Source organism: Empidonax traillii, unplaced genomic scaffold, assembly GCF_003031625.1.
Source record: "Empidonax traillii isolate 1590-97213 ecotype Southwest subspecies unplaced genomic scaffold, ASM303162v1 scaffold112:size1231168, whole genome shotgun sequence".
NCBI lineage: Eukaryota > Metazoa > Chordata > Aves > Passeriformes > Tyrannidae > Empidonax > Empidonax traillii.
Genome location: NW_020955305.1, coordinates 917,810 through 941,956, shown reverse-complemented (window position 1 = coordinate 941,956; position 24,147 = coordinate 917,810). Strand labels below are relative to the sequence as shown.

Sequence of the window (24,147 nt, the reverse complement as noted above, 5' to 3'; positions counted from 1 at the left end):
AAGGCGCACAGAAAATTGGGAAATCCTTTTTTTTTTTTGGCATATAGGTTTTAGAGCAGGTGTGAATTTATAAGAGAATATTTATAAACTCCATTCAATACTAATTTTCCAAGTGGTGACATTAAAAGGACTTACATTTTATTGGTAAGAGTCGCTGTCTGTTTTATAGATCTTTATAAACCTTCCATGTTGACATCAGTAACTTTCATATTTTCCCGGTTGTACTTGTGGCTGCACATCAGCTCTGAATAGGAAGGAATTGATCTCGTGGGGATGCTGCAAGGAACCAGATTAGTAGTTCTGCTTCCATTTCTCATTGTCTAAGAAGAACTCAGATTATAGTTGGTGTTTTCATTGTCTTATTCCATGGACCTCTTACTAGGTTAGCATTAGTCTTTGATTGATCCAGTAAATTTTATGATAATAACCTTGGCTAATGAATGTCAGGGAGAAAGTTACAGAGCTTAACTGTTTCTCTGTCAGCAGCTTCTCAGTATTAGAAGATTTACATTGTCAAGTTTGTTATTTCAGTTGCCAGATGATGCTCACTCCAAAAAAAGGTGAGAAGGCTGGTTCCCTAAATGGTACACTAATTCTTCCTGCTATTTTTGCTATTTTGCTGCTATTTTGTATTACTGGTGTTTATTACAGAAAGTTTGATTAAATTACATGCATCTCTTCTTGAGGGAAACAGAATATTCTTCGGTCAATACCATGTAGGCTTCTATCAAACTGAGATGGTCTTAAAGGACCAGAAACTTAAAATACAGTAACTGTTAGATGGTGAGCAGAAGCAAAGCTAAAATGCATCTTGATCAATGAGTATGAATATACTGCTTTGCAATGATATACATATTGAAAATGGTGACTGTTACAGAACAAGGCTTTCTCCCCAGAGTTCTTTTCCTCTTTTTTTTTTTTCTCGTTGTGGTTTGTGGATTGGGACTGCTATTCCTTTTGTCCTTGTCTGACTGACCAAGTAATTATTTTCTTTTTTTTTTTTTTAATGTGTCCCTGAAGGTCAGAAATCAAATAATTTATCTGAGGCACTTGAATGAAAAAATTACATATTAACTCACCAATTTCAATTAGATTAATACAAGTGATGTTTACTTGATGAAAAATAATAGAAATTTAAAAACCCATTAAGTAGTGTATAAATAGAACTGAATTTATGACATTGACTTTCAAATATTTTTATAGATTTAATTTATTTGTAAATAGAAAGCACTGATTAAACAAGAAAAGTACATTGTTTAGAGAGATCTTGTCCAAATGTACTCCTTTCAGTATTTGAACAATATTTTCAGAAAGCAGACATTCTGTTTCTGTTGCCATTAAAGAGATTTAACTGTTTAAAATGTTGAAAAGCATTTATTTTTGCAACATCTCATATCATTGTAATTTATTCAGATGTGAGGGTGATGTGAAAGATAGTAGGTTCCTGCATGTAGAAAGACAGGACAATAAATACCTTGCAATATACAAAGAAATGAGGAGCTGAGATGGGAGAATACAAATTCAGACTGTCTTTTCTCCTAATTCAAGTTCCATTTTTACACTCAACAAACCAAATATTACATGTCCACCAATAATAATTCTGTTTTGGGGAAATTAATTTTTACTTCCTTGTTTCTAGAACGAAGCTTTAGAAAAAAGTTTCACAAGGATCACAGCAGGCTGTAAAACAAGAAGAGCATCATGAAAAAGACCAGTCCTGTCCTCTTAGTATTACTGTTTGTCATTGGACTTGAATTAAATGTGTCAAATCTGTGTTCCTGGGTATCACATCAATAGTAGGGTCTTCAGTTGCTCAAATTCTCTCCTAAAGCTAAGAATATTTTCCTAATAATTTGGACCCGAAGGTCACAGTTATGATGTTGAAATATGAAAAAGGAGCAGAATGTGCATCTCTTAAATTACTTTAATCATCTGTCTAAATCAGCAGTCATTGATTTCCTCTGGGTTTAAACAGATAGTTACCCATATCTTTCAGAATATTTAGGCAGGTTTTCCTTGGCGTTCTTTTAATCTTTGCCCCATTAGTTCAGCCTCTGCTTTCAGTCGTTTTCTTACATTTGGAGTACATCAATAGCCTGGAAATGTGTTGTTTTTATTTATTGCATCATTGTTCTTTTCAAAGGGTTGTTTGCCTGAAGTCTCAGTTATTTTGATTTTCTGCTAGTTTATTTTCAGATGCCAGCAGATATTTTGTAATAGCAAGTACACATCTCTATAGCTGCCTTCTCTTTTTATTTGGTCTGTCTAGAAAATGGAATGACTGTACATCTCAGACTGAACATCTGGAGTTTCTCTTCAGAATATATTTCACTTTAAGGTCATGTATTTTTATCTCTAAGATCATCTGCCTAAAATCTTGGCACTGAAGAGACTAGTGGTTTGCCAGGAAGATGATCTGTAGAAGTGTTGCAGTGCTGCCATGTGCATGCTAATGAAATGTCAGATAATGGAGCAATGGATATTTCTGGGTTTTAGTATAATGTTGCCTCACTGGTGTTAGTTTTCTCAGCGTATAAGTGGCATTTCTGTCTCTAAGTATGCTGCCCCAAGTCCTTCTAGCATTTGATGCTATTTCCTTACTGTCATTGTAGTAGTTTACTTTGGATTAAAGGGTGATGAAATATTTTGAAAACCCCTGATAGAAAACACTATTCAGGAATAGTCATCACTCTCCTTTTCCTTTTGCCTTGTTTGTAGTTTTCATAGACTCAATTGCAAATTTCTGTTGATGTAAATAAAAATCCTGATGGGGACTTTACATTTCTTATATCACTTAGCAGGACTGATGCTCCTAGCTGCTTTCCTCTTTCACACTGCTTATATCTGACCTAATGGCCTCTTTTTGTGATCTGGATTTCACTGTGATTTGGTAAAAACTAGCACACTCTGCTGACTCAGAACTTCTGAGTTGGGATTTAAAGGACTTTGATGAGTTCCTTTCTGAGACTGCCATGCACTAGATTATAATTCACAATTACTTCATCTTCTATAGATCCTTTAAGTATTTAATACTATTTTTCTTGGAATGGAGACAATATACCAGAAAATACCAAAGTCACTGCAAACCCTGTCTTCCCAAAGGACCATTAAAAAAAGATTGCTTTTCTCTTCTGACTGACCTGCCAGTGTTTGGATCGAGCATTTAGTACCTTAAGTGAACTAGTTGAAGAGATCTGATCACAGACAATATTTCAGGCTTTCATGAAATACTTGCTCTCTTGGACCCTAATTCTATTCACAGTACCCGTAGGATTTCTTTTTTCCACTGAAACCACTCAGTTAAACCACTCAACAGTGCTTCCAGTCTTATAGAATGAAACTGAAATGTTCAAAATGAGAATGGTTCCCCACTAAAGGTTACATGATTAATTATAATAACATTGGTTCAATGTCACAGTTACATTTGTAAATTAATTGTTTTTCCAATGATAAATATTCTAGGCTTTTGAACACAAAAGGAAGTCTTTCTATTATTTCTTCTGTTGCAAGAATCATTCCTGTGAGGACTTGTGTTAATTTTGATGATTTTTAAGGTGTTAGACCTTTTGCTGGTTTTACTGCTGCTTAAAAAAATCTAAAAAAGCGTTTCACAGTTCTTTACCCCCTCTCTGATGTGCGTGCCCTAGTAAATCTGCCAGTGTGGCTCGTCTGGGTGATGCTGTCCTGAAGCAGACTAGTCTTTTCCTGTATTGTAAAGCAAAGATCCTACTTCCTTGTGTTTGGTATCATTATCTAATAGTTCTGCACAGTTTCAGATAATGCCAGTTGCCAAGGAGCTTAACCATTCAAGGCGCAAAGAATTGTAGGGCTGGGCAACTTCAGGTGCTGAAACTAAAAGTGGTTAAGGTCATGCCATATTAAAGGGAGACAGAAAATCAGTTTATGTAGGACTTTCAGTTGAACACTTCTGAGAATAGCAGCTTGTCAGCAATGACACAGCATTCCTTCTAGCTGTAGTACAGAAAGAGAAAAGGGACACCTTCAATGGTTAAGCTCTTTGGCATGAGAAGACAGCAAGGAATGTACAACAAAGTCCTTTAGCTGAATAAATTGCACTTTTCCAGTGATGATTTTGTGGTTTTGCCTTTGCCTTTTACAGAAAATATTTTTTTCTTCTCTTTTTTTTAAACATTATTTTTCTTACTTGTTTCATCTACCTCCCTCTTTCCATTTGCAATTAAAAATTTTACCTTTCTTTTCTGACTTCTTCTTTTTTACTTATGGAAAGTTGTATGAGGTCAGTCACTCTGTCATAAACATTCTCATACTGTGGGGATGAGATAAGTATAAGGTGTGTCTAATGGTGTAGAAAAAAACCCCAAACATAAGAGATTTGTACAGTCTGCTGTGAGAACATTAGGGCACAAGTCATCTTTGATCTATACTATGCTGTATTGATTTAACTTTTAGTCCACTAATTAATATTATAACTGTTTAGCCTTTAGTACATAATCTTTGAAATCAAGTTTGATATTTCAGCTGATATTTTTATATTTATAGTGAGAGCTTGGTTCCTAAAGAATATTCCAGAGTAGGAGAGTCCACAGGAGAGGTATGCTGTCGTAATCAAATGTATCATTAATTATAGTACAGTTTGTGCCGGTAGTAACTCTAGAAATCAGTTTTTAGATTTTTTTTTTCTTTTAAATGTAACCATTATTTTAAGGTATTTAAGGGAATTTTTTTCTCCCACAAGATACCTTTCTCTGAAATGCTACTGAGGATTTAAACATAAAACCCCACCCAGTAAAGTGAGTTGCTGATTCTGTGCAGTAACTGCAACTTAGCATCTGTTAATGATAACTTGTAGGTTAAAAGGCCTTCTTTCCTTCTGCAGTGATGGAAATCCTGAGACTGTTTACACACACATACTCAACAAAGGTTAGGAAGGCTTAGCGAAAGTCATAATATGTATTTTAAAACCTCCCAGCAAGGTGAATTAAACCCCCTTCATTTCTGTTTGCCAGAGTCCAATGTAGTTTTTGTCTTTTACATTTGTCATTTACAGCTGTCATTGCTTAGCTCTTGTAAGCAGTGTGGATGTGAGACTCCTTCATGATTGGTGAAAGTTGTGTAGTAGGTCAAAGACATGGTCCTTCTCTGGAAGGACAGCTACTTCGATAAGAAGATTTTTACAGTCTTAGCCATCTCCACGGCTTGTGATTTTCGTATAAAACTGGTAGGAAGTTTTTTGAATCCAGTCAAAAGTTGGCAATATTAACAGATCAACACTTGCTACAGTGCTACCATGGTGATAATAGAAAGCACTGAAAAAATTAAAAAGGGCAAACAAAGAAGTTGAAAGTAAGAGAAAATTAGGCAATTCACTATTCTTTGAATAGATCATTCTTTAAATCATCATTTTAATGCAGTTTTGTAGCCTGAGTTGGTATCCCCCAAAAGGGATCTGAGAGAGTAAGCTTTTCAGTGGAGTAGATGTGATAAAACAAGGCCAAGTCGCATTTTTTACATAAAAGATAAGTAATGTTTGAGATATCATTTGCCTAAGGTCCTTAGCCACATGCTTGCTCAAAGTTTTACTTTTATGATTGTCATTTGAATTTGACAAGGAAAGCTGTGAATAGTTACGTTTATATAAAAATATTCATTTATCTCCCATATTAGTGAGAAGCAGGTTAAACCTTTTGCCATCAACAGCGTTACTTAATCTTTTATGTTGTATCCCTGTTCCATGTTGTGCTTGAGGGTTACTAATTTATTTTGACATCGATATGTGGAATGAAATAATTATTTTCTTTGAAAGTTCATGTAATTGGGCCTACTTAGAGGAAATAATTCATCAATTTTAAGTTAAGTCCCTAACTAGCATATTTTACCCACATTCTAACCTTTTAAACTAGTAACAAAAGCACTCTAAAGTATTTCATATTTTTAGGTAAACAAAATGCTTACCGTCTTTGAAATTAGCAACTCTGTAATGAACAATACCTCTGCAGTATTTTAATGCACACCATATTTAGCCACATATTTCAAAACAAATAGAAATTAGCCCCTTTACTTTGAAGATGTTTTTTAATTTTCTTTTGAATATACAAAACATACATCTGTCTTATGCATTGCATGAAGATTTAATAGTCCTGAAAACAAACCCAGTTTTTATGTTAGGATAGCACAATTTTCCACAGTTGTTCTTGGCACAGTTTTCTATTTACATAACTTTTAAGATACTGTAAGGTACTGACTTTAAGTATCAAGATACTATATTAAGCAGAAAAGGAGGAGAGGTTGTGCCTTGTTTCTGACTTCCAACAGCCTTTAGTTTTCCTTTTTTTTTAGTTCCTCTTCTTCTTTTTCACATCAGCTTTCAAGATACTGTGTGATTTTTATCTGTAATTCTTGTAATTTTTTTAAAAAATCCTGTAAATATGCATCTTTTCATGATTTGCCAGCTACATATAAAATCTTCAAGCTGCTGTAAAAATACTCTTATTTTAATTTCATTTTTATTACCATTCAAATTAAAAGTGAATAGTTCCTATATTCACTTGTGTGGTATTAGATTCAGTTCAGCAATATGGGCTAATGATGCAAAAACGTTCGCTGAAGAAAAGGTTCTGCATATAAATTGATCAAGACATATGGTCAAAGTGTCTTGTAAAGGTTCAAAATTTGTCTACCGTTCTGGCAGTCTGTCTCCGTAGGAAGGGTTGAGGTATTTGACAGAAGATAGCAGCAAAATGTACATTGTCTCCTCTGTTATTTATCAATATCTAAACAAATGTATTCTTGCAATTACAAAAAATATCTTAGTAAAACCAAAGACTATAAAAACACAGCTTAGTTCTGGATTCATTAAAAACAAATTACCTATGGACAGAATTGCTCTGCCTGATGCTGTGAACTCGTAGCTGTATAGAATCATTGGAGCTGACAGTAGAGTCCCATTTTCAGTGCGATTTACTTGTGCGTCTTCAAGGTGGGGAGTTATGCGGGGACTCGAGCCCTGAGGGCTGAGGGTGTCATGGGCACACAGCCCCATCCTGTAGCTCCTCGACCACAGTGGAAAACTGAGGCATGGTGGATTACTCCCAGAATTTCTTTGGTAGAAAGGTTTTCTATCACTGTGAAGAATAAGATGTAGCTTTTTCCTGTGCAGAGCCATTCTGTATGTTACAATAGTACCTTGAATTAAACAAGTGCTATTTGCACAATGGCGAGTGAGCTTGAATTATTAAGCTTCTTGTGTTTGATCTGTTTCCTGTTTCAGTAAATAGCAAAACTTCCAATGACTCCAGTGAGAATAAAATTAAGATGTTACTGTATTTTATATGTTTGCATAAGAAAATGGTGGTTCTAGCAAATATTTTTCAATGGTAATTTCAGGTACTGAAACACCATGTCTGCTTAGGGCATTCTGAAATGGACTTCAACTGTTTTCTGTGTTTCTTAAGAGGGTGAACTCAAGCACTTCTAGTTTTCAGGGCTAGGCATTTCACAGTATCCCCCCCCAAAAATGATGCTCAGTGAAAAGGTGAAAGAGCTGGGATAGAGGGGGAGAAATCCCATTACTCGTTTATGTAATAGATTCAGCCATTTTTAGTGTTATTTAATATAGAGAACAGCAAAAAAGTCCTTATATATCTCAGCCTTTTCTGATTTATGAGGTATTAGAGGGTACCAGTATACTGTAACAAACCAGCAGTGTTTGACTGCAAGAGCCTTTCTGTTTATTTTGATCCTTTAGGGGGGATGAAGCCTATTAAGCCCAGAGGAGTCCTTGAAACAGATTTCTTCTGGTCAGGTGGAAAGGAAGGGAGAAAGACTACACTGATGGTGAGAATCACAGGCAGAGCAATTCTGCAATTAGAACCTTGAAAGTGAGAAGACTGGAGAGAACCAGTGTGCTGTAATTTTCGGGTTTGCCTTACTGACAATGAGCCAGAATAAATGAGATTTTGATTCCATGCTGATGATTTTATTTCAGAGGAGGTTAGGAAACCCATTTCTGTTGGTCAAACACTATTTTTTTTTCTTTTAAATGCATCATCCTGTTCTGTAGTTTATATAGCTGTCAATAAGCTTTAGATTAGACTTTGTTCTCAAAGGGAAATATTTTTAATGTATTTGAGTATAATCAGGTATTTTGTCATGTGCAGGTATTATGCCACAATTCCTGTTTGCTTCTTCTAATAAACCCCTAAGTAAATTTATACGACAGAACTGACATTGAATATGTGATTAGAATAGCTGAGTTCAGCTTTGTCGCATGGGTCCTGAATCTAGGTGAAAGAATACACACCTGTGCTTTTCTGGTGGCTTGCCACCTAGGATGAGCCATATGGCTAAATAAGTGTTATGGAACAAACTAGGTGGCATGCTACAGCTGAGATCTAGGCATGCCCTTCACTTCATTGTTTTGCATGCCATATGCTACAAAATGCTGTATTTTGTTGCATTACAGTGCAGATCAGGTGTATTTATAGAAGCTATTTCAAAAGCCTGGTGCTGTATGCATTAGAATGCTCTCTGTGCAGAAACTAATTACTCTGGGCAAACAGTGTGAGGTACTAGATTACTCTGAACTGTTATTGTATTAAAGGCAGCATTTTAGTTAAGTGCAGTAAGTATGACTTAGAGAGATAAGTAACATTTTTAATAATTATCCTTTAGTGTAATCTAAATGGTTTTTTTTTGATTTAACTATGGAAAAATGCCAAATCAAGCAAGCATTCAGCCCCTTAACTGTATAATCCAAAATTTGAAATAGCTACTGAATTTCAGGTAGGGGAAACACTAAAAAGCATATTCTTCCTTTCACTATTAGGATATAGCAAAAAGTCTTAGCTGTTTCACTTGAACTTAAGCAATTTATCAAGCTTGTTGATTCTTAGCTATGAAATTTGTGGTCTGATTTTCCAAAAGTAATGGAGAGCGTTAGTAGAGCTGTCACATAGTAATTTTTTTTACTGTAGGAGCTCAGTTGTGTTTTGTAACTCTGAAGTCTAATTATTCAAGACTGGACTACTCTCTCTGCAGGGCACAGCAACCACTCCATCTAGCTTGTGCTAGAAATTTTAAGTAGCCACTTGTAAGTATAACACATAAGTCTACAAGATCTACAGCATGACTTACTGTATTTTGCCAGTGCTTGTTTTTGCTTCATGAAATAGACACTCAAATCATGACAGGTGTTTAAAGTCATGGGTTTTTAAAAGTAACAGGAGGGAAGAGAGTTAATACTTCTTTGGGAAGTGACACATTTAGCATTTTTTCAATGAATTAGGACTTCAAACAAAACACCAAGACAGACACTAATGATATGACTCTGTGAAATATCAACACGTGTAAACAGTTTTTACTTTTTTGGAGGCATCTGGTGTAACCTGAACATATGTGACTGTGAAAAACTAAGAACCTATTAAGAAAAGGAAGTTAAAGAAGACTTGAAGCTTAATACTTCACTTCTTGGTGTAAACTCCCTTTAAGTAAGTTGTCAGCAAAAACCTGAAATACTCAATGGACACTAAATCTATTCAGCGCAGCATAAGCAGTTCTACTGCTATGCCATCATATCAAGTTTTACTTCTGTTCAAATGGAAATATGCTTTTTATGCCTGCTGGGAACACATGGGTAGCTCCACTTTAAGGGTTCAGTCTGGATTATGAGTAGATTATTGGAAGGAAGCTTCCTAATCAACACTGACTCTTGTGCTTGGTTCTTGTTCTGGAGTGATCTAGGTGCACAAGGAACACATTCTTTTTGAATTAACTGAATGAGAGGATGTGTTTCTAGAGTTGCACCAATGCAATCAAACTGCTAATGCACATTTAGTCCACACGGACAACCTAAAGTCAGCCCCAGGTAAAACCCCTGAAACCAATATATTCAGTCTTCAGTATCAGCTTTCCTTTTTGCAGATGTGCTCTGAGGGCAGTGTACTGTTTTCTACCATACTATAGTTAAAGGACCAGTATGAGTGAACAAAGTGCAGTATGTGCTGTGAACAGATCTCCAAGTGGCTGGAACACACAGACTAGATCCTTAGTCTGGCCTTTTGATGTGCAGTGCAGATGGTAATTTTTTTTATTTCTAGTACCAGTATTCTATTTCTAGTGGGCTTATCTCAGGTTAGTTAAAGTTGATGTGTCTCCCTGAACCAGCATTTTCTGGAAGGATTCTATACTAAATATTTTTTCTAATATTTAATACAAAAGAGAAGTGGATTTTAATTTTTGTGATGTCAAAGTGCCTGGAAAAAATCATTATTTTGACTAAACTTGTGCCTAGAAGCTCTTAACAAACAGGGTCAATTTGAGGTGACTATTTACAAGAGAAATTAAAAAGCTTTATTTGCTTTACTAAAAGAAATTTACTAAATAGTGTAGATAAATATTTTAATAATTGTTTTTCTCAGGTAAATTACAGTAAAGTTTTAAAGCATAAAAACACCTGATGAAAATCCCATTTTCCAAAAATGAGTTACTGATTTTATATACACATCAGACAGTTTCCTGACACTGAGATCTACTTTGCTCAGCTAAAGGAAGAGTTATATTTTGAAACTGTAAGACCATAGAATGTCTTTTTTTGTGTGTGTGTGCATTTGTTGATTTGGGCTAATCACTGAAACAGTAGTTTAGGGTGGGTGAATGGCAGAATTTTTATAAAACCCAGTCAAGTAATCTAGTAATCCTGTAAGTCTCTGCAAAACATATATAATACATACATACACATATGGAGAACATGTATAATATAAGAGGAGGTTTGCAATAGAGAACTTAAATGCCCAGAAACTTGATGCTCTGACACCATTGCGGTGCTGAATGGGAATGTGTTTTTCTTCTGCTTTAGACATTGTACAGGCTTCCTCTATAAATTATTTATTTTTAATTTGATGCAGTGTGTGTGCATGTCTATACATAGCATGCAGTACAATGGAGGCACTCAAATCAGCTCAGGTGATATGGGCAGAAAAGGCAAAACAAAGAGGTTAAACAGTGTAAAACTTTGTGTAAACTAATTATCCCCCCTCCTGTGAGATCTGAACACGGGAGGAAAAAATCTGGAAGTATAATTTCAGTCCCAGTGAAGCATATATTGTAATATTTTCCACTTTGAAGGATGAATCATTGCTTTGTTAAAGTAACTGGTAATGACGTGCTGTATCACGTCTTTGCAAGTTTTGTTAACATGTTTATTCTGCCAACTGTAAACTGAGTTTTCCTAAAAAAAGCAAAACGGTTTGAAACTTTTAATGCATTTTGAAATGCATCAAGTTGTTGAAGATTAAAGCAACTGACAAAGGACAAAATTTCTTCTTATGCTTGCAATACGAGCTTTTTTTACTTTATCATTTTAAAGCTCTCCATGCTGTTTTATTTCTGAATAAGTCCTTAATTAAATAAGTCATATAATCAGGACAAATAGCTGTTTACTAGAGGGTCCTAATTAAGAGGATTTTACTGCTTTTTGGTTTGTATTACTAATTATGTTTATTGTATGGTATTTGAATACCTCCCAAGTAAATGATGTTCCTCTTATTTCTGCAGTCATTGAAAAAATAGGGCACACAGATAGAAAGGTGTGCAATGTGAGTATCAGACCATTTGTAAATACAAACAAAGCCTGGCAATCAGGTTAACAGCTGATTATCCCAATGAATGCCATAAATCCACAAGATGTTACAGGACATTAGAGTATGTCCAGAAGTACTGCTGAAATTCACAAAAAACCCAATTACATTAAGTATAAGCCATCCTTTGCTGTGGGCAGTGGTGGAAGTTATACAGGTGAAAGAGACCCATCATTTTTCCTATGAGGAGTAGAAGCTGTTACAACCCAAGTCAGCATAGGAAATGGAGTTTTCTTGTATTTATTATTGTTATATTAAATAATGACTGTGTGATATTCCTCTCTGCAGAGTTATATTTATGCCAGAATTTTTTTGTTAAATAATTACTTGAAAATCAGGTTCAGCTCTCCGGAGAGAGGAAGACCTTAGGCTGGGTATGTCAGGTATAGTGTAGCTGTGTGCTGCAGTGCTAGCTGTGCTGAAGTGACAAGGTGTAGTCTGGTCTGTGCAGGTTGAATGGAGTCCACTCCCAGTTGCATCATTTCAGAGAGAGATGTGTAAGCAATAAATGTCTAGGACTTTCTCAGAATAATATGTTTAGCAGGTCACCAATGACCAGTTGGAAAATCACAGTTTCTTTAAAAACAGAGTATGCAGTCTTCTGAGAGTAACAGATCACTTTCGTATTTCCTGCTGTATTTTCTCTGCCTCATTAAATCTTTACTCCTTACAGCAGTTTTCTTAAGATTTATTCCAGTTTGGTTTTTTTTATTCTTACGAGTCAACCTCAGAGTCTTGTCTGATAGCTATTCCCATCCTTATAACAGAGAAGGATGCGCTTTTCCGTGCTGAGACTATGTTTCCTTTTAGATGGTGTTACACAATCTGTTCAGGAGTGGTGGTTGGTCCTTTTAGCTCAATTAAAGAAAAACAGTTTTAATAAATTGAATCCCAGCCTGGCAGTGTTTTAAAAAAAAGTTGTACCTATCGAGTTAATTCTATTTCTTTCTGAATCCTTTTACAAGTTTTCAAATATACAGTTTTACACAACGACATTTTCTTGGGAACTGAAGATTAGTTTATGAAATGTAGAAACAGGATGTTTCCAGCAATGCTGATTAAGGGGAAGAGGAGATGATCAGCTTTCTGTTGGATATAACGCTTCAGGTTTGAAAAGTTTATGAAAATGGTTATGCTAAAAATGGAGAATTACATTTTTAGTTGGGATAAATTATATTGGCTCTGTTAAATTCAGTAGAGTGATGCTGATTGCACAAATTAAGCCTGACCCTGAAAGAGATGACTTCCCTCTGTCTTGCAGCATAGCTCCAAAAAGTCAGTAGCCTCTTTTAATTTTTATTTGCTTCTACATCAAGGAGGTAATATTTTGTGATTTTGTGTTAGTGCAAGGTTGTAATTGTTGGGAATGGTAGAAGCACAGTCAGAAAGCCAGCCAGGCAGATTTGCAAGGAGAGTTCTTAGATTTGAAGGAAATTCATGAGTTAATGTTATCAAATAGAAATAGTGTGGGTTTTATTTGGAATGGTGGCAAGACAGAAAGAAGTGAGGCAAGGGAGAGAAGCTTCCAGAAGAATGTTTGGATTTTGGAGACAACAGTTTATTGGAGGCAAGATAAAGTTATATTTCTGTTGTTTAACAGAGTTGGAAATTTGGAAAAAATTTGGACAAAATGGAAATTTGGACAAAAACACTAGGATTCTAACAGTTCTGGGAAGAGTTGTGGAATTTTGTGGAATATGGACCTTTTAGGTTTTTAATGAGAAGACTTGCATTGCATTTTAATTTTATTATGGGAGTCTGATTTGTAAAAACATAATTGTTTTAACATGATTCTTCCAGTGGTGTTTGCAATGATTTTGTTTGCATCATGGTAATTGTTCTAACAATGAAAAAGATTTTCGAATGCTTTACAGTACACAGTCAAACAATATATAGCTGAATGCAACTGTCATTGAAACAGATTGTTTTTCTGACCTGTTGTTTCATTGTGAACATGATGTTTATTTACCACCTTCATTATTGCAGCATTAGCATATAGAGAAGCTGTGCCATATCGTCATGTACTTTCCTAACAGATGGCTACTAACTTCTTGAAGGCTTTTTTGTGCTTGCTTAAAATATCCCATATTGGCACAAAGTTTCTTTCCTCAGTGTGAAGTATGATTGGCTGGTTGAAATAGATTAATCTGCCTCTCCTCTGATTTTTGAGCTTGTTTTATACTGCAGCAAAACAGGTTTTGAGTCTAATTTTACAAAATGATCAAAACTTCTTTTGCTAATAACATGTTGTGGAAAGTTCCGTTTAGTTGCATAATCTCTGAGCAAACAGTTCAGGTTGTAGCAGTAATTAAAGACTGCATTTCTGCTAGAAAAGTTGAAAAAAAAACTCATCCTTTTTACCTGCTCCACCATAATTGTCATATACAGATATTCTGGTCTCAGGATTTAAATTTTTCCTAATTTTTTTTTTTCCCCTGAGGCTGTGAGAACTTCCCAGGTCGTCTTTGTGCAAAACTGAGCCCCTCTCTCATTCTGTTATAGACCATTGGTTTGGAAACTCCTGGTCATGTTTTGTGCATTAATGCTGAATGTGCAGATGAGGAGCTCATCACAGAAATATTCAAGAGGTCCACATCATTCTTTGTGTGTGAGCTCAATATTCAATTCTTACCTTTTCCAGTGTGAGGTCTGGTTTTTTGTTTTGTTTTGTTTTCCATGAGATATATGTATGCCCAATCTGCAGAGAGGAAAATACACAGTTCAGATCGTTCATCAATATTGAATGGCTGTAATTTTGGGCATGCAGATTTCCTTAAATGCCTAAAATAAGATAAAACTCCACACTTATTGGTGCTGGAATTAAAATTTGCAGAAAGAGACAAAATGGAAAGTCTGTTCTGTGTAATTCCATGTTTTGTTATCCAGAAGTGGAACGTATTTTTAGTTCTGATTGCCAGTAATTTTTTTAAGTTGGCATTGATTGCCTCTCAGCTTTGGTAAAGGATATTTTTAAATTTTAAAATGTCAGCCTGTATTTGATTTCTGTGCCTATGTTTTATTGAATCCTACCATGAAGCTTTGGTTTATTGTCTTTCAGTTTTTGCTCTTCTTTGAGCCTTGTGGAACTGTTTTTTTTCCCAATTTCAGTTAGCCTACCATGGCCTTGAAAAAATTAATTTCATCTCAAGTTTTTCTGTTTAAATACATACTCCTTTGTGTTCTAAATATCACCTTGGATGAACTTGTTTGATTCCTTACACCTTACTCACTCCTCCTAAAGTGAAACTTGCATCTGTAAGGTAATAGTATAATTTGACTGTGTAAAGCAGACCATGCAGACTATGTATACTATTAGCTAAAAAAAAAAAATTTAATCTAGGAATGTGTATACTGGCTGCTGTACTGCAATTTTCTTAATGGCTTTGGAAGCTATCCATAATGGTTTTATTTTCATAATGATTTTCTGATACAGTTTCAATCATATTTGAATTCTTTTGGCAGCTGTGGTTCCTGTTTTTTTTTTACTACTTTTGTTCCATCTATTGTTTGTGGTTCCTTTCCACTGTCTGCCTGTTCATAATGTCGTTTTTCAGAAGCTGAAATTATCAGTTTGGCATTCAGTTTCCACATCTTGTTCCCGGCTACTTCCGACTCATCTATCAACTTTTCAAACCAATGAGTGTTTCCTTTGTGTTTTGGTCTCTTTTGGAGAGGCAGTGCTTGACTCTTTCTTTACACTTACGCCATAGTTTCTTTCTCTTAGAAAAAAGGAATGATTATTCTATTGGGTGTGATTAAATAATTGCACTGAAGACTTATTTCCCTATGCTAATATTAAAAGTTTTGTTAACACTATAGTAAACCAAGTTAGTATAATAAAATAACATATAAAGCTACATAAATGCTAGGCAGCATTTGAAATGTAAGCACTGAATAGCAAATGCTTTCTCAGTAATTTTAAATTTTCATCTTTGGACAGAAACCAAGTATCAATATTCTCATAAATAAAAATATTGGAATACTTGGAATAGTTAGAAGAATGTTAATAGTCATGGTACCAATGTTTGGAAACTTACCTGTAAGCAGGTACTATTATACATTTGTTTCAGTATGTTAAATGAGCATTTTGCTAATTTTCTTTTCACAATGTAATTGTCCCTGAATGTAACAATTATTAGGCTCATTACTCTCCATTTGGAGAGTACTGAAGGAAGAAAATCTTAGCTTAGGAAGACTTGATCAAGAAGAGTTTCTAAACACATGTATTCAAATCCAACTGTTTTTATGTGATTTTATGATTCAGTTCTTCAGTGATGCAAACAATCCTTCCTAAACTGGCCTCACTTCATTGTGTAATGTTAAGTGTATTTGTGATACTTCTGTATTTTGAATTTGCAGGTGTACTCTTTAGTTGGCTCTTCTTGACTTTTGGTGTAAGCTGATGCACATCACACAAATACACTCTACATGATGAGAGGCAAAGAGTGTATTTTGCTGTATTTGTTTCTGAAGAACTGGTGACCAAGGTGCTAAGTTACTTTGTCTGTGGAGTTCACTGAAAAACAAAATAGTGAAATGGAGAAAGTGGGAAAAAGAGAAAGGTATGAATGCACCGTGGTAAAAAGGAGTTCTTAAGAAGAAGCAGTTGTAATTAACAATGGAAGACTTAATAACTGAACAAACAGTTTTGCCCCCCCCTTTGACATGACACCTAGTTCTCTAAGCTTAATTTTTTTCAACAAATCTGGGCCCTACATTTTGTAATAAAAGACTAGGACACATTTTCAGTATTCTGGAAAACAAGGGCAAACTACTTGTGTGCCTGGTTATGCTAGTAGAAGAACAAGAAGTAAAATATAAAATAATTAATTGTTCCTTCTTAGGCACCTTTATTTATTTACCCTGTGTTATGGTTTCACCCCAACTTTCAACCAAGCACCATGCAACCACTTGCTCACTTCCCCACCAGCAGGATCAGGGAGAGAATTAGAAGGGTAAAATTTAGAAAAGTTGCGGGTTGAGATAAAGGCAGTTTGATAGGGAAAGGAAAAGCTGCACACACAAGAAAAGAAAAACAGAGAATTAATTCACAGCTTCCCATGGGCAGGCAGGCGTTCAGCACTCTCCAGGACCCCATCACACATAATGGTTACTTGGGAAGACAAACACCATCACTTCAAACATCCTTACCAATTTACTCTTTCTTCACCTGCACTGTATATATACTGAGCATGATGTCATATGGTATGGAATATCTCTTTGGTCAGTTTGGGTTACCTGTCCTGGCTGTGTCTTATCCCAACCTCTCATGCAGTCCCAACTTCCTTGCCAGTGTGTCCATACAAAAAGCAGAAAAGGCCTTGACTCTGTCTTCACAAATAGCAAAAACATTTCTATATTATCAAACCTGTGTTCAGCACAAATCCAAAACATAGCTTCTTATCAGCCACTGTGAAGAAAATTAACTCTACCCCACACAAAACCAGCTTACCCTGTTTCTTGGAATTCCCACTTATTTGCCATTTTAGGAGATTCTCTCTAGAAAAGTGATCACAAAATGAGCTTACTGTATTCTTCCACTCTTGTTGCCACATAGGCCATTGACTATTTCTAGAAAGGACAACATAAAGAAAGCTAAAGAAAACCAATTTATATACAAGAACTTGAAAGAAATGAATCCTGGCAGTTACTTCTAATGTCATTAATGAAATAGGACTTTCATATTTCAATGGCTTATGAGACCTAATCATGATGCTTTTTTTTAACTCTAATAACTGTGAACAGCTTGTGATTCACCATCATAGAACTAATGTCTCACAGCAATAGTAGTATGACTGTAGATTTAGTCTAAGGTGGGAATCCCGCCAAAAACAATTACACTTTATGCATTATCCACTGGATCACTATATATTTGGAAATACCATCCCTTCTTTCCCTGTCTGCTCCTAGAAGACCAAATAACCCAGAACAAATGGAAGAATTTGTCTTGAGACAAAGTCTAAATGCTTATTTTTAGCAAGTTTTTATTTCACGGCGTAGGTGCCCATCTACTTACCTTTAGAAGAATTTCACAAACAGAAGCACAGCACTGAGGTTCTTCAGTGTACAACTGTTACACTGAGCACTGCTGATGAAAATTTAGTTCTACCTGGATTAAAGTTGATCCCAATTTTCTGGCTAACCCACACATGAGTTATATCCATACTTTCAAGATTTGTGTTACAGAGAGTTTTATCTAGCATTCAGGGAGCCCTTCCCAAATGTCTATTTGGCAAGTTTAATATTTTTAAATAATTTTAAAATAATTTAATAATTTTTAAAACATAAGATTTTTTTCTTTTATCATATTATTTGTTGGCATTGTTTACACATGTGTGTAGATTTCAGCTTTTAAACTGCAGCTCCTCTAAGTATCTAGAACTGCAGTGATTTGACTTGCTCAGCTAGGGGTGGTGCTTTTTACTTGCCTTTCACTTTGTGCAGGAGAGGAGATCAAAATTCTGGTTTTACCGGCCTTCCCCAGAAGACATATGAATGTAAGGACTGACCATTTATCAGGTGTAAAGAATATTAAATGGAGTATTGGTCATGGTGTTAATCAAAGAGTACCGTGTTGGATCCATAGGCCATAAGTAACTCAGGGTGAGAGGCAGTATGAGTTTGTACTGTGTCAGAGGGGTTGCTGAGTTTGAAAGAACAGCAGTTGTCTTCTGAAGAGAGTGTAATGGATACATGTTTGCATCACTGAAGGGGTACAGAACTCCTTCACCCGCTGAAGCACAGGCCAGGGGTTTTAACAGCTCTGTCTTGTTGGTGGAAGGTGGAATAATACCTTTTAAACTGTCATGGGTTAACCCTAGCCAGCAACAACACACTCACAGCTACTCTCTCACTCCCCTCTGCTCCAACTGGAAAGAAAATAGGACAAAATAGGAGGACAAAACAGAGGACAAAATAGGAAGAGCAAAAGTGAGAAAACTCAGGGGTCAAGATAAAAATAGTTTAATAAGTGAAGGATTGAGAAAACAACTGATGCAAAGGCAATCACTTGCCCCTTCTCACGAGACCAGTTCCCAACCAGTCTCCAAGCAACAGCAACCTTTTTAATCAGAACCTCCACCCTCTTCATTCCCTGCCACCACAGCTGATCATGATGCTGTATGTTATGCAATATCCCTTTGATATTCCTTTGGGTCAAGGGGTCTGCCTGTGTCTCCTCCTAACTTCTTACCCACTCACAGCCTACTTGCTAGGATGGGCAGAGGGAAAAAAAAGAAAGACTTGACACTGTGCAAACACTGCTCAGCAATAGCTAAAGCACTGGTATGTTAGCAGTCTGGTTTTGGCCACAAATTCAAAACACAGTGCTGTCAGGTGGCTATGTGGAAAGTGATCACCAACCCCAGCCAGGCACTGTGCATGCCCATCTTCAAATAGTCTCAATTCACATTTGAAGCCTAGCATAAGTAATCTGTGATCTATTTATTTACCATCACAAGAAATTGGGATGATTTGGGGGTGATTTTTTTCTTTTCCAAGTGAAGTGGATTTTTTTAAATGGAAGTTGAGATCTATTTAGTTACATGCGTTCAGGACCTAGGACAGAGCCCAGTGGCACGAGCAGTTTGACTGTTATCCCAAAGATGTTTAGCCAAGACCTGACAGGTTCAGGTGTCTGCAGTGTCAGGAGGGGAGGGAAACATGGGGGAGGAACCAAGACAGAGACTGGGATACAGTACTCCAAAGACCCAGTATTTTCTCTCTATTAGGGATGGCAGTGGTGATTCGGAAAAGACATCACCCAGGGTTTTCAAATTGTCTGGTGCAGGCAGCTGGCTCTGTTTTTTGGCTGTTGTTGGCAATGTTATCCCATCTATACCTGAAATCACTGACTTGTGATGGAAGAAATTCAGTAAATTTGACAGGAGATGTGATAGCATCCTAGGTGTTGATAATAGTGACATAAAACATTTTTATTTTTCAGTGGTCCTTGGATGACACTGTTGTTATCTCTGTCACCTTATATGCAATGTTAAAATTATTTAATACAGAAGGTCACAGTAGTGTGCCAGTAACAGTCTTCTACAAAATTCTCACCCAGGGATCCAGAAGTAAACTGATGCTTTATTTTAATGTGCATTTTTGAAGGTGAGTTTTGAGACATTAATGCCTTTATTCTAATAAGTTCAGAAAGTATTTAGCCTTCCCTGCACATGGGAAACAATATCCATGAATGTGTGGGAAGGTAGTGAGTTGGTTTTGTCTCTGTGAGAGCATAATAATTTGAAATAGAACAAGGAGTTCCAGTAATTTAAACAGTAAAGCTATTCAGAAAATTCACAGCCTTTTTCCGAAATCTTCGTTCAGCATGACACAGCTGCCCAGACAGGGTTCTGATGGGAATACGCTGCCACATGGGTGTTGGCCTGCAGGGTGTGTCCTGCTCTTATGCCAGTACTGACCAGCAGCAGTGAGCACTCCTGTGAGGGGTGCCCAGGTAGGGGAACTCTTCCGCTCAGTGGCAGAGTTCCAGGAGAAGGTGAGTAGGTTGAGGAGTATCAGGCAGAGAGAGAGGAAGTGAGAGAGACTACTGCTATTTTACCCTTTTTTTCCTGAATAAGGCTGGACAGAGAGACATGGCACTTGATAGAAAGGATTCCCTGTCCTCTCTCTGCATGGCTGAACACAGTGACTTAAGGTATAGAGGGCAATGATGGAAGTTCCTGCCCAGTATAGCTGGCATGTCTCCTCTGCAACTGCCTCACCTTCCCACGTGCCCTCACGTAACAAGTATGAGGCTGTGCAAGTGAAACTGAACAATAATGAAGACAGTGGTTCATCTAGGATGGAGGTGTTGCTGACGATAAGTTGGCCTATACTCAGCATCAAAACTGTTTCCATAAAGAGAAAAAGATGTGTCATTGTCATGGGAGGCTCCCTTCTGAAGGGAACAGAAGACCCCATATACCAACCAGACCCACTTCTTAGGGAATTCGGTTACCTCCCTGGGGCCTGGGTTAAAGATATGAGGAGAAAACTTGCTGCCCTAAATACTGTCCTCAGATTATTATCCTTGATTCATTTTTCATGTAGGCAGCCATGAATTTGCAACGAGAAGTCTGAGAGCAATTGAAAGACTTCAGGGACTTGGGGTGCCTAGTTGAGGGATCAGGAGCATGAATGGCATTTTTCTCTATCCTTCCAGGTGCAGGGAATGGTAAGGAAAGAAACAGGAAAAGCTAGTAGAGCAATACCTGACTCTGAATCTGGTGTTATCAATAGAATTTTGATTTTTTTTTTTTTGGTTGTGGGTCAGTTTACATGACACCAAGACCCCTGGGACCAGGGAAGTCCCAGTTGTCTAGAAATTAGCAAATGTGACACCACCTAAAAAAGTTGGAAGGTTGGTCTGGCCTGTCAGCCTGACCTCACTGCTGGGGAAGGTCATGGAGCTGGTCATCTCGAATGCTGTCACAAGGTGCATGCAGATCAAACAGGTGATCAGGCCAACAGATTTGTGAAAGGGAGGTCCTGCTTGACCAGCCTGATCTCATTCTGTGGAAGGTGGCAAGGTGACCCACTTGCTGGATGAGAAAAAGGCTGTGAATCTGACCTACCTGGGCTTCAGTAATGCCTTGGACATTACTTCCCACAGCATTCTCCTGTAGAAACTGTCTGCCTATGGCTTGGAGGAGTAAAAAACTGGCTGGATGGCCAGGCCCAGAGAGCAGTGGGGAATGGAGTTAAGCAGCGTTATGGAGTTAACACTAAAATGGAGTTAACCAGCTGGCAAGTGGTGTTCCCCAGAGCTCAGTCTTGGGGCTAGTTCTGTTTAATGTATTTTCAACAATCTGCACAAGGGGATTGGGTGCATCCTCATTCAGTTTGCAGGTGACACTGAGCTGGGCAGGAGTGTTGATCTGCTGGAGGGCTGGAAGGCTCTGCAGGGGGATCTGTGCAGGCTGGATTGATGGGCCAAGGCCAATTGTATGAGGTACAGCAAGGTGAAGTGATGAGTCCTGTCTTTGGATCACAACAACCCCTTGCAGGAAAGGACCTTGGGGTGCTGGTTGACAGTCAGTTGAGTATGAGCCAGCAGTGTGCCCAGGTGGCCAAGAAGGCCAGTGGCATCCTGGCTTGTTATAAGGTTATTGTTGCCAGCAGGACCAGGGGAGTGATTTACCTCTGTATGATGCACTGGTGAGGCTGCATCTCAAATCCTGTGTTCAGTTTTTGGCCCCTCACTACAGGATGTGCTGAAGTGTGTCCAGAGAAGGGCAGTGGAGCTGGTGGAGGGTTTGGAGCCCAAGTCTAATGAGAAGCGGCTGAGGGAGCTGGCAGTGTTTAGGCTGGAGAAAAGGAGGCTCAGGAGACACCTTATCACTCTCTACCCAAATTGAGGTTGTAGCGATGTAGAAGTTGATCTCTTCTTCCAGATCACAAGCAATAGGAGAAGAGGAAATGGCCTCGAGTTGGGCTAGGGAACATTCAGAGTGGATATTATGAAAAATTTATTCACAAGAAGGGTTGTGAAGCATTGGAACAGGGCCCAGGGAAGTGGTTGAGTAACTGTTCGTTGACATATTGAAAAGTTGTTGAGATGTGGCACTTGGGGACATGGTTTAATGTTGGACTTGTCAGTGCTGGGTTAATGGTTGGACTCTGATCTTAAAGGTCTTTTCCAACCTAGACAATTCTATGATTCTGTAACAATTTGCAGTTGGGACAGAAGAGGTCCGACCATCTTGTACCTAGCCCTGGAAAACCTGCAGCATCCTTTTGTAAAGGGGTGTTACTCATCAAGTTTTTTAATCCCTTATATTCTGTCACCTGAGGTAAGATTCTGACCTAATTAAAGTTAGTAGGTGATAACTTAAAACTGGCAGACTCAGAATTTCACTCATACTGTTTAGGTGCTTTTAATGGGAGTATAGGAATAATTAGGGCGTGAGAGATGACTGGTAGCAAAGCCATGAAAAGAGGATAGCAGTGAGTAGTAAGAGGCATAAAGGAATATTTTTTTTAAATAAGCACAGTTTTTAAAATATACAATATCTTTGAAAGGTAAAATATTATGTTAATTCAAACCTAAGAAATTTTTAAAATAAGTCAACTTATTTTTACCCTTATATGAATTATATTAAAGAATTAGTGCATTAAATAGGTAGGCAAAATTAGCTTCAATTACACTGTGCTTTCTATCTATAAGCAGGTCAGGTGTAGCAGAGATTGCTACGAGTTTGACTAACTGTTTTCTCTAGAAGGATGTGTGTTGTTCAAGGTGACTCTGCTAACCAAAAAATGCATGTGATAAATGGGAATTAATTAGAGGTGAACATTTCCCTTCTGTACCTTGGTTTTAGAACTTGGGCACTCATATGCCCTGCAATGTCAAAGAAGAGAACAACCCAGAAGAACTAGCTCTTTTGCGCAGGCTGCAGTGGTCAGTCACATTCATCAATTGGCTTAAATTGTCTCCAGTGATACAAAGTGAATAATCAGCATGTTATTTACACCTATGAGGTTATTCTTTCTGCAACATGACCTCAAGTGTCATCCAGAAGGACCGGCTTTTGCTGAGTCCTACAAAGCAGGAATTAAAATAATGCCTTGAAACGGAAGGGTTTTAAAGATTGACTTCTATTGCTGTTAATAGATTTGCTTTTAGTTTTGGCTTTATATTTCCATAAATGGAAAGTTTTTTAAAGTACTCTGCAAAAGTGTCAGTGAGTCTTGACCTCAGAGACAGTTTATTTTTAACATGACAAAACATTATCCATTTCCATAATGGTATGTGTGGTCATAATGACTCATTTTTTAAATTGCAACTGCCACTGATGTTTGCATCACTATTCTTTACAGCATACATTGATTTTAAGAATAAGTTGGTGAGCTTTATTACTGAACTTACTGTCTAAGAATTTGAACCACATCTCTGATTTTTTTTTTTTCTTTCTTGTGGAAGCTTTATAACTAATGCTAACAAATAATAATATCCATAGCAGAGTATTACTTTTTTCTCCTGGCATTTATGTGATCAGACATTTTCTCAGACATACATTTCTCATAAATATATCCATGATAGACTTTTCAATAGTTTTTTAAAAATAAATTCTCTCACCTAATTGTCTGTCTTTCTTCCTCCTAGTCTGCTCCCAGTTTTCAAGAGGAGTCTTTGCTATTTTTGGATTCTATGACAAGAAGTCTGTAAATACCATAACATCATTCTGTGGGACTCTTCATGTCTCCTTCATAACTCCCAGCTTCCCAACAGATGGAACACATCCCTTTGTCATTCAGATGAGACCTGACCTCAAGGGAGCTCTTCTTAGCTTGATTGAATACTATCAGTGGACCAAGTTTGCATATTTGTATGACAGTGACAGAGGTAAGGTGTGATACTTTTTACCTGCACCTTGTTTGCCAGATGTATCTTGCTAAAATGTGAAATTCATATTAGATAAATAAATGACGAAAGAAATATTTACCTTCAATAAGTGTAAGTGTAAGCTTAAATTTAGAAACGAACTCTTGGGACAGAAACAAAATTTAAATGAGAATGAAATTATTA

The 24,147-nt window shown here is 37.0% G+C and overlaps 1 protein-coding gene across 5 annotated transcripts in view; it reads left to right on the top strand.

Annotated features, from left to right (window-relative positions):
- Nucleotides 1–24,147, top strand: part of GRIA2 (glutamate ionotropic receptor AMPA type subunit 2) — a 92,442-nt gene that overhangs the window by 19,815 nt on the left and 48,480 nt on the right. For all 5 annotated transcript variants that reach the window (XR_003571116.1, XM_027882840.1, XM_027882837.1 and 2 more), the window contains exon 3: nucleotides 23,725–23,964. Coding sequence is in view for 4 of the 5 variants with exons in the window: in XM_027882840.1 (XP_027738641.1) it covers nucleotides 23,725–23,964 (240 nt within the window). In the remaining variant the exon portion in view is untranslated. The remainder of the gene's footprint in view (nucleotides 1–23,724; nucleotides 23,965–24,147) is intronic.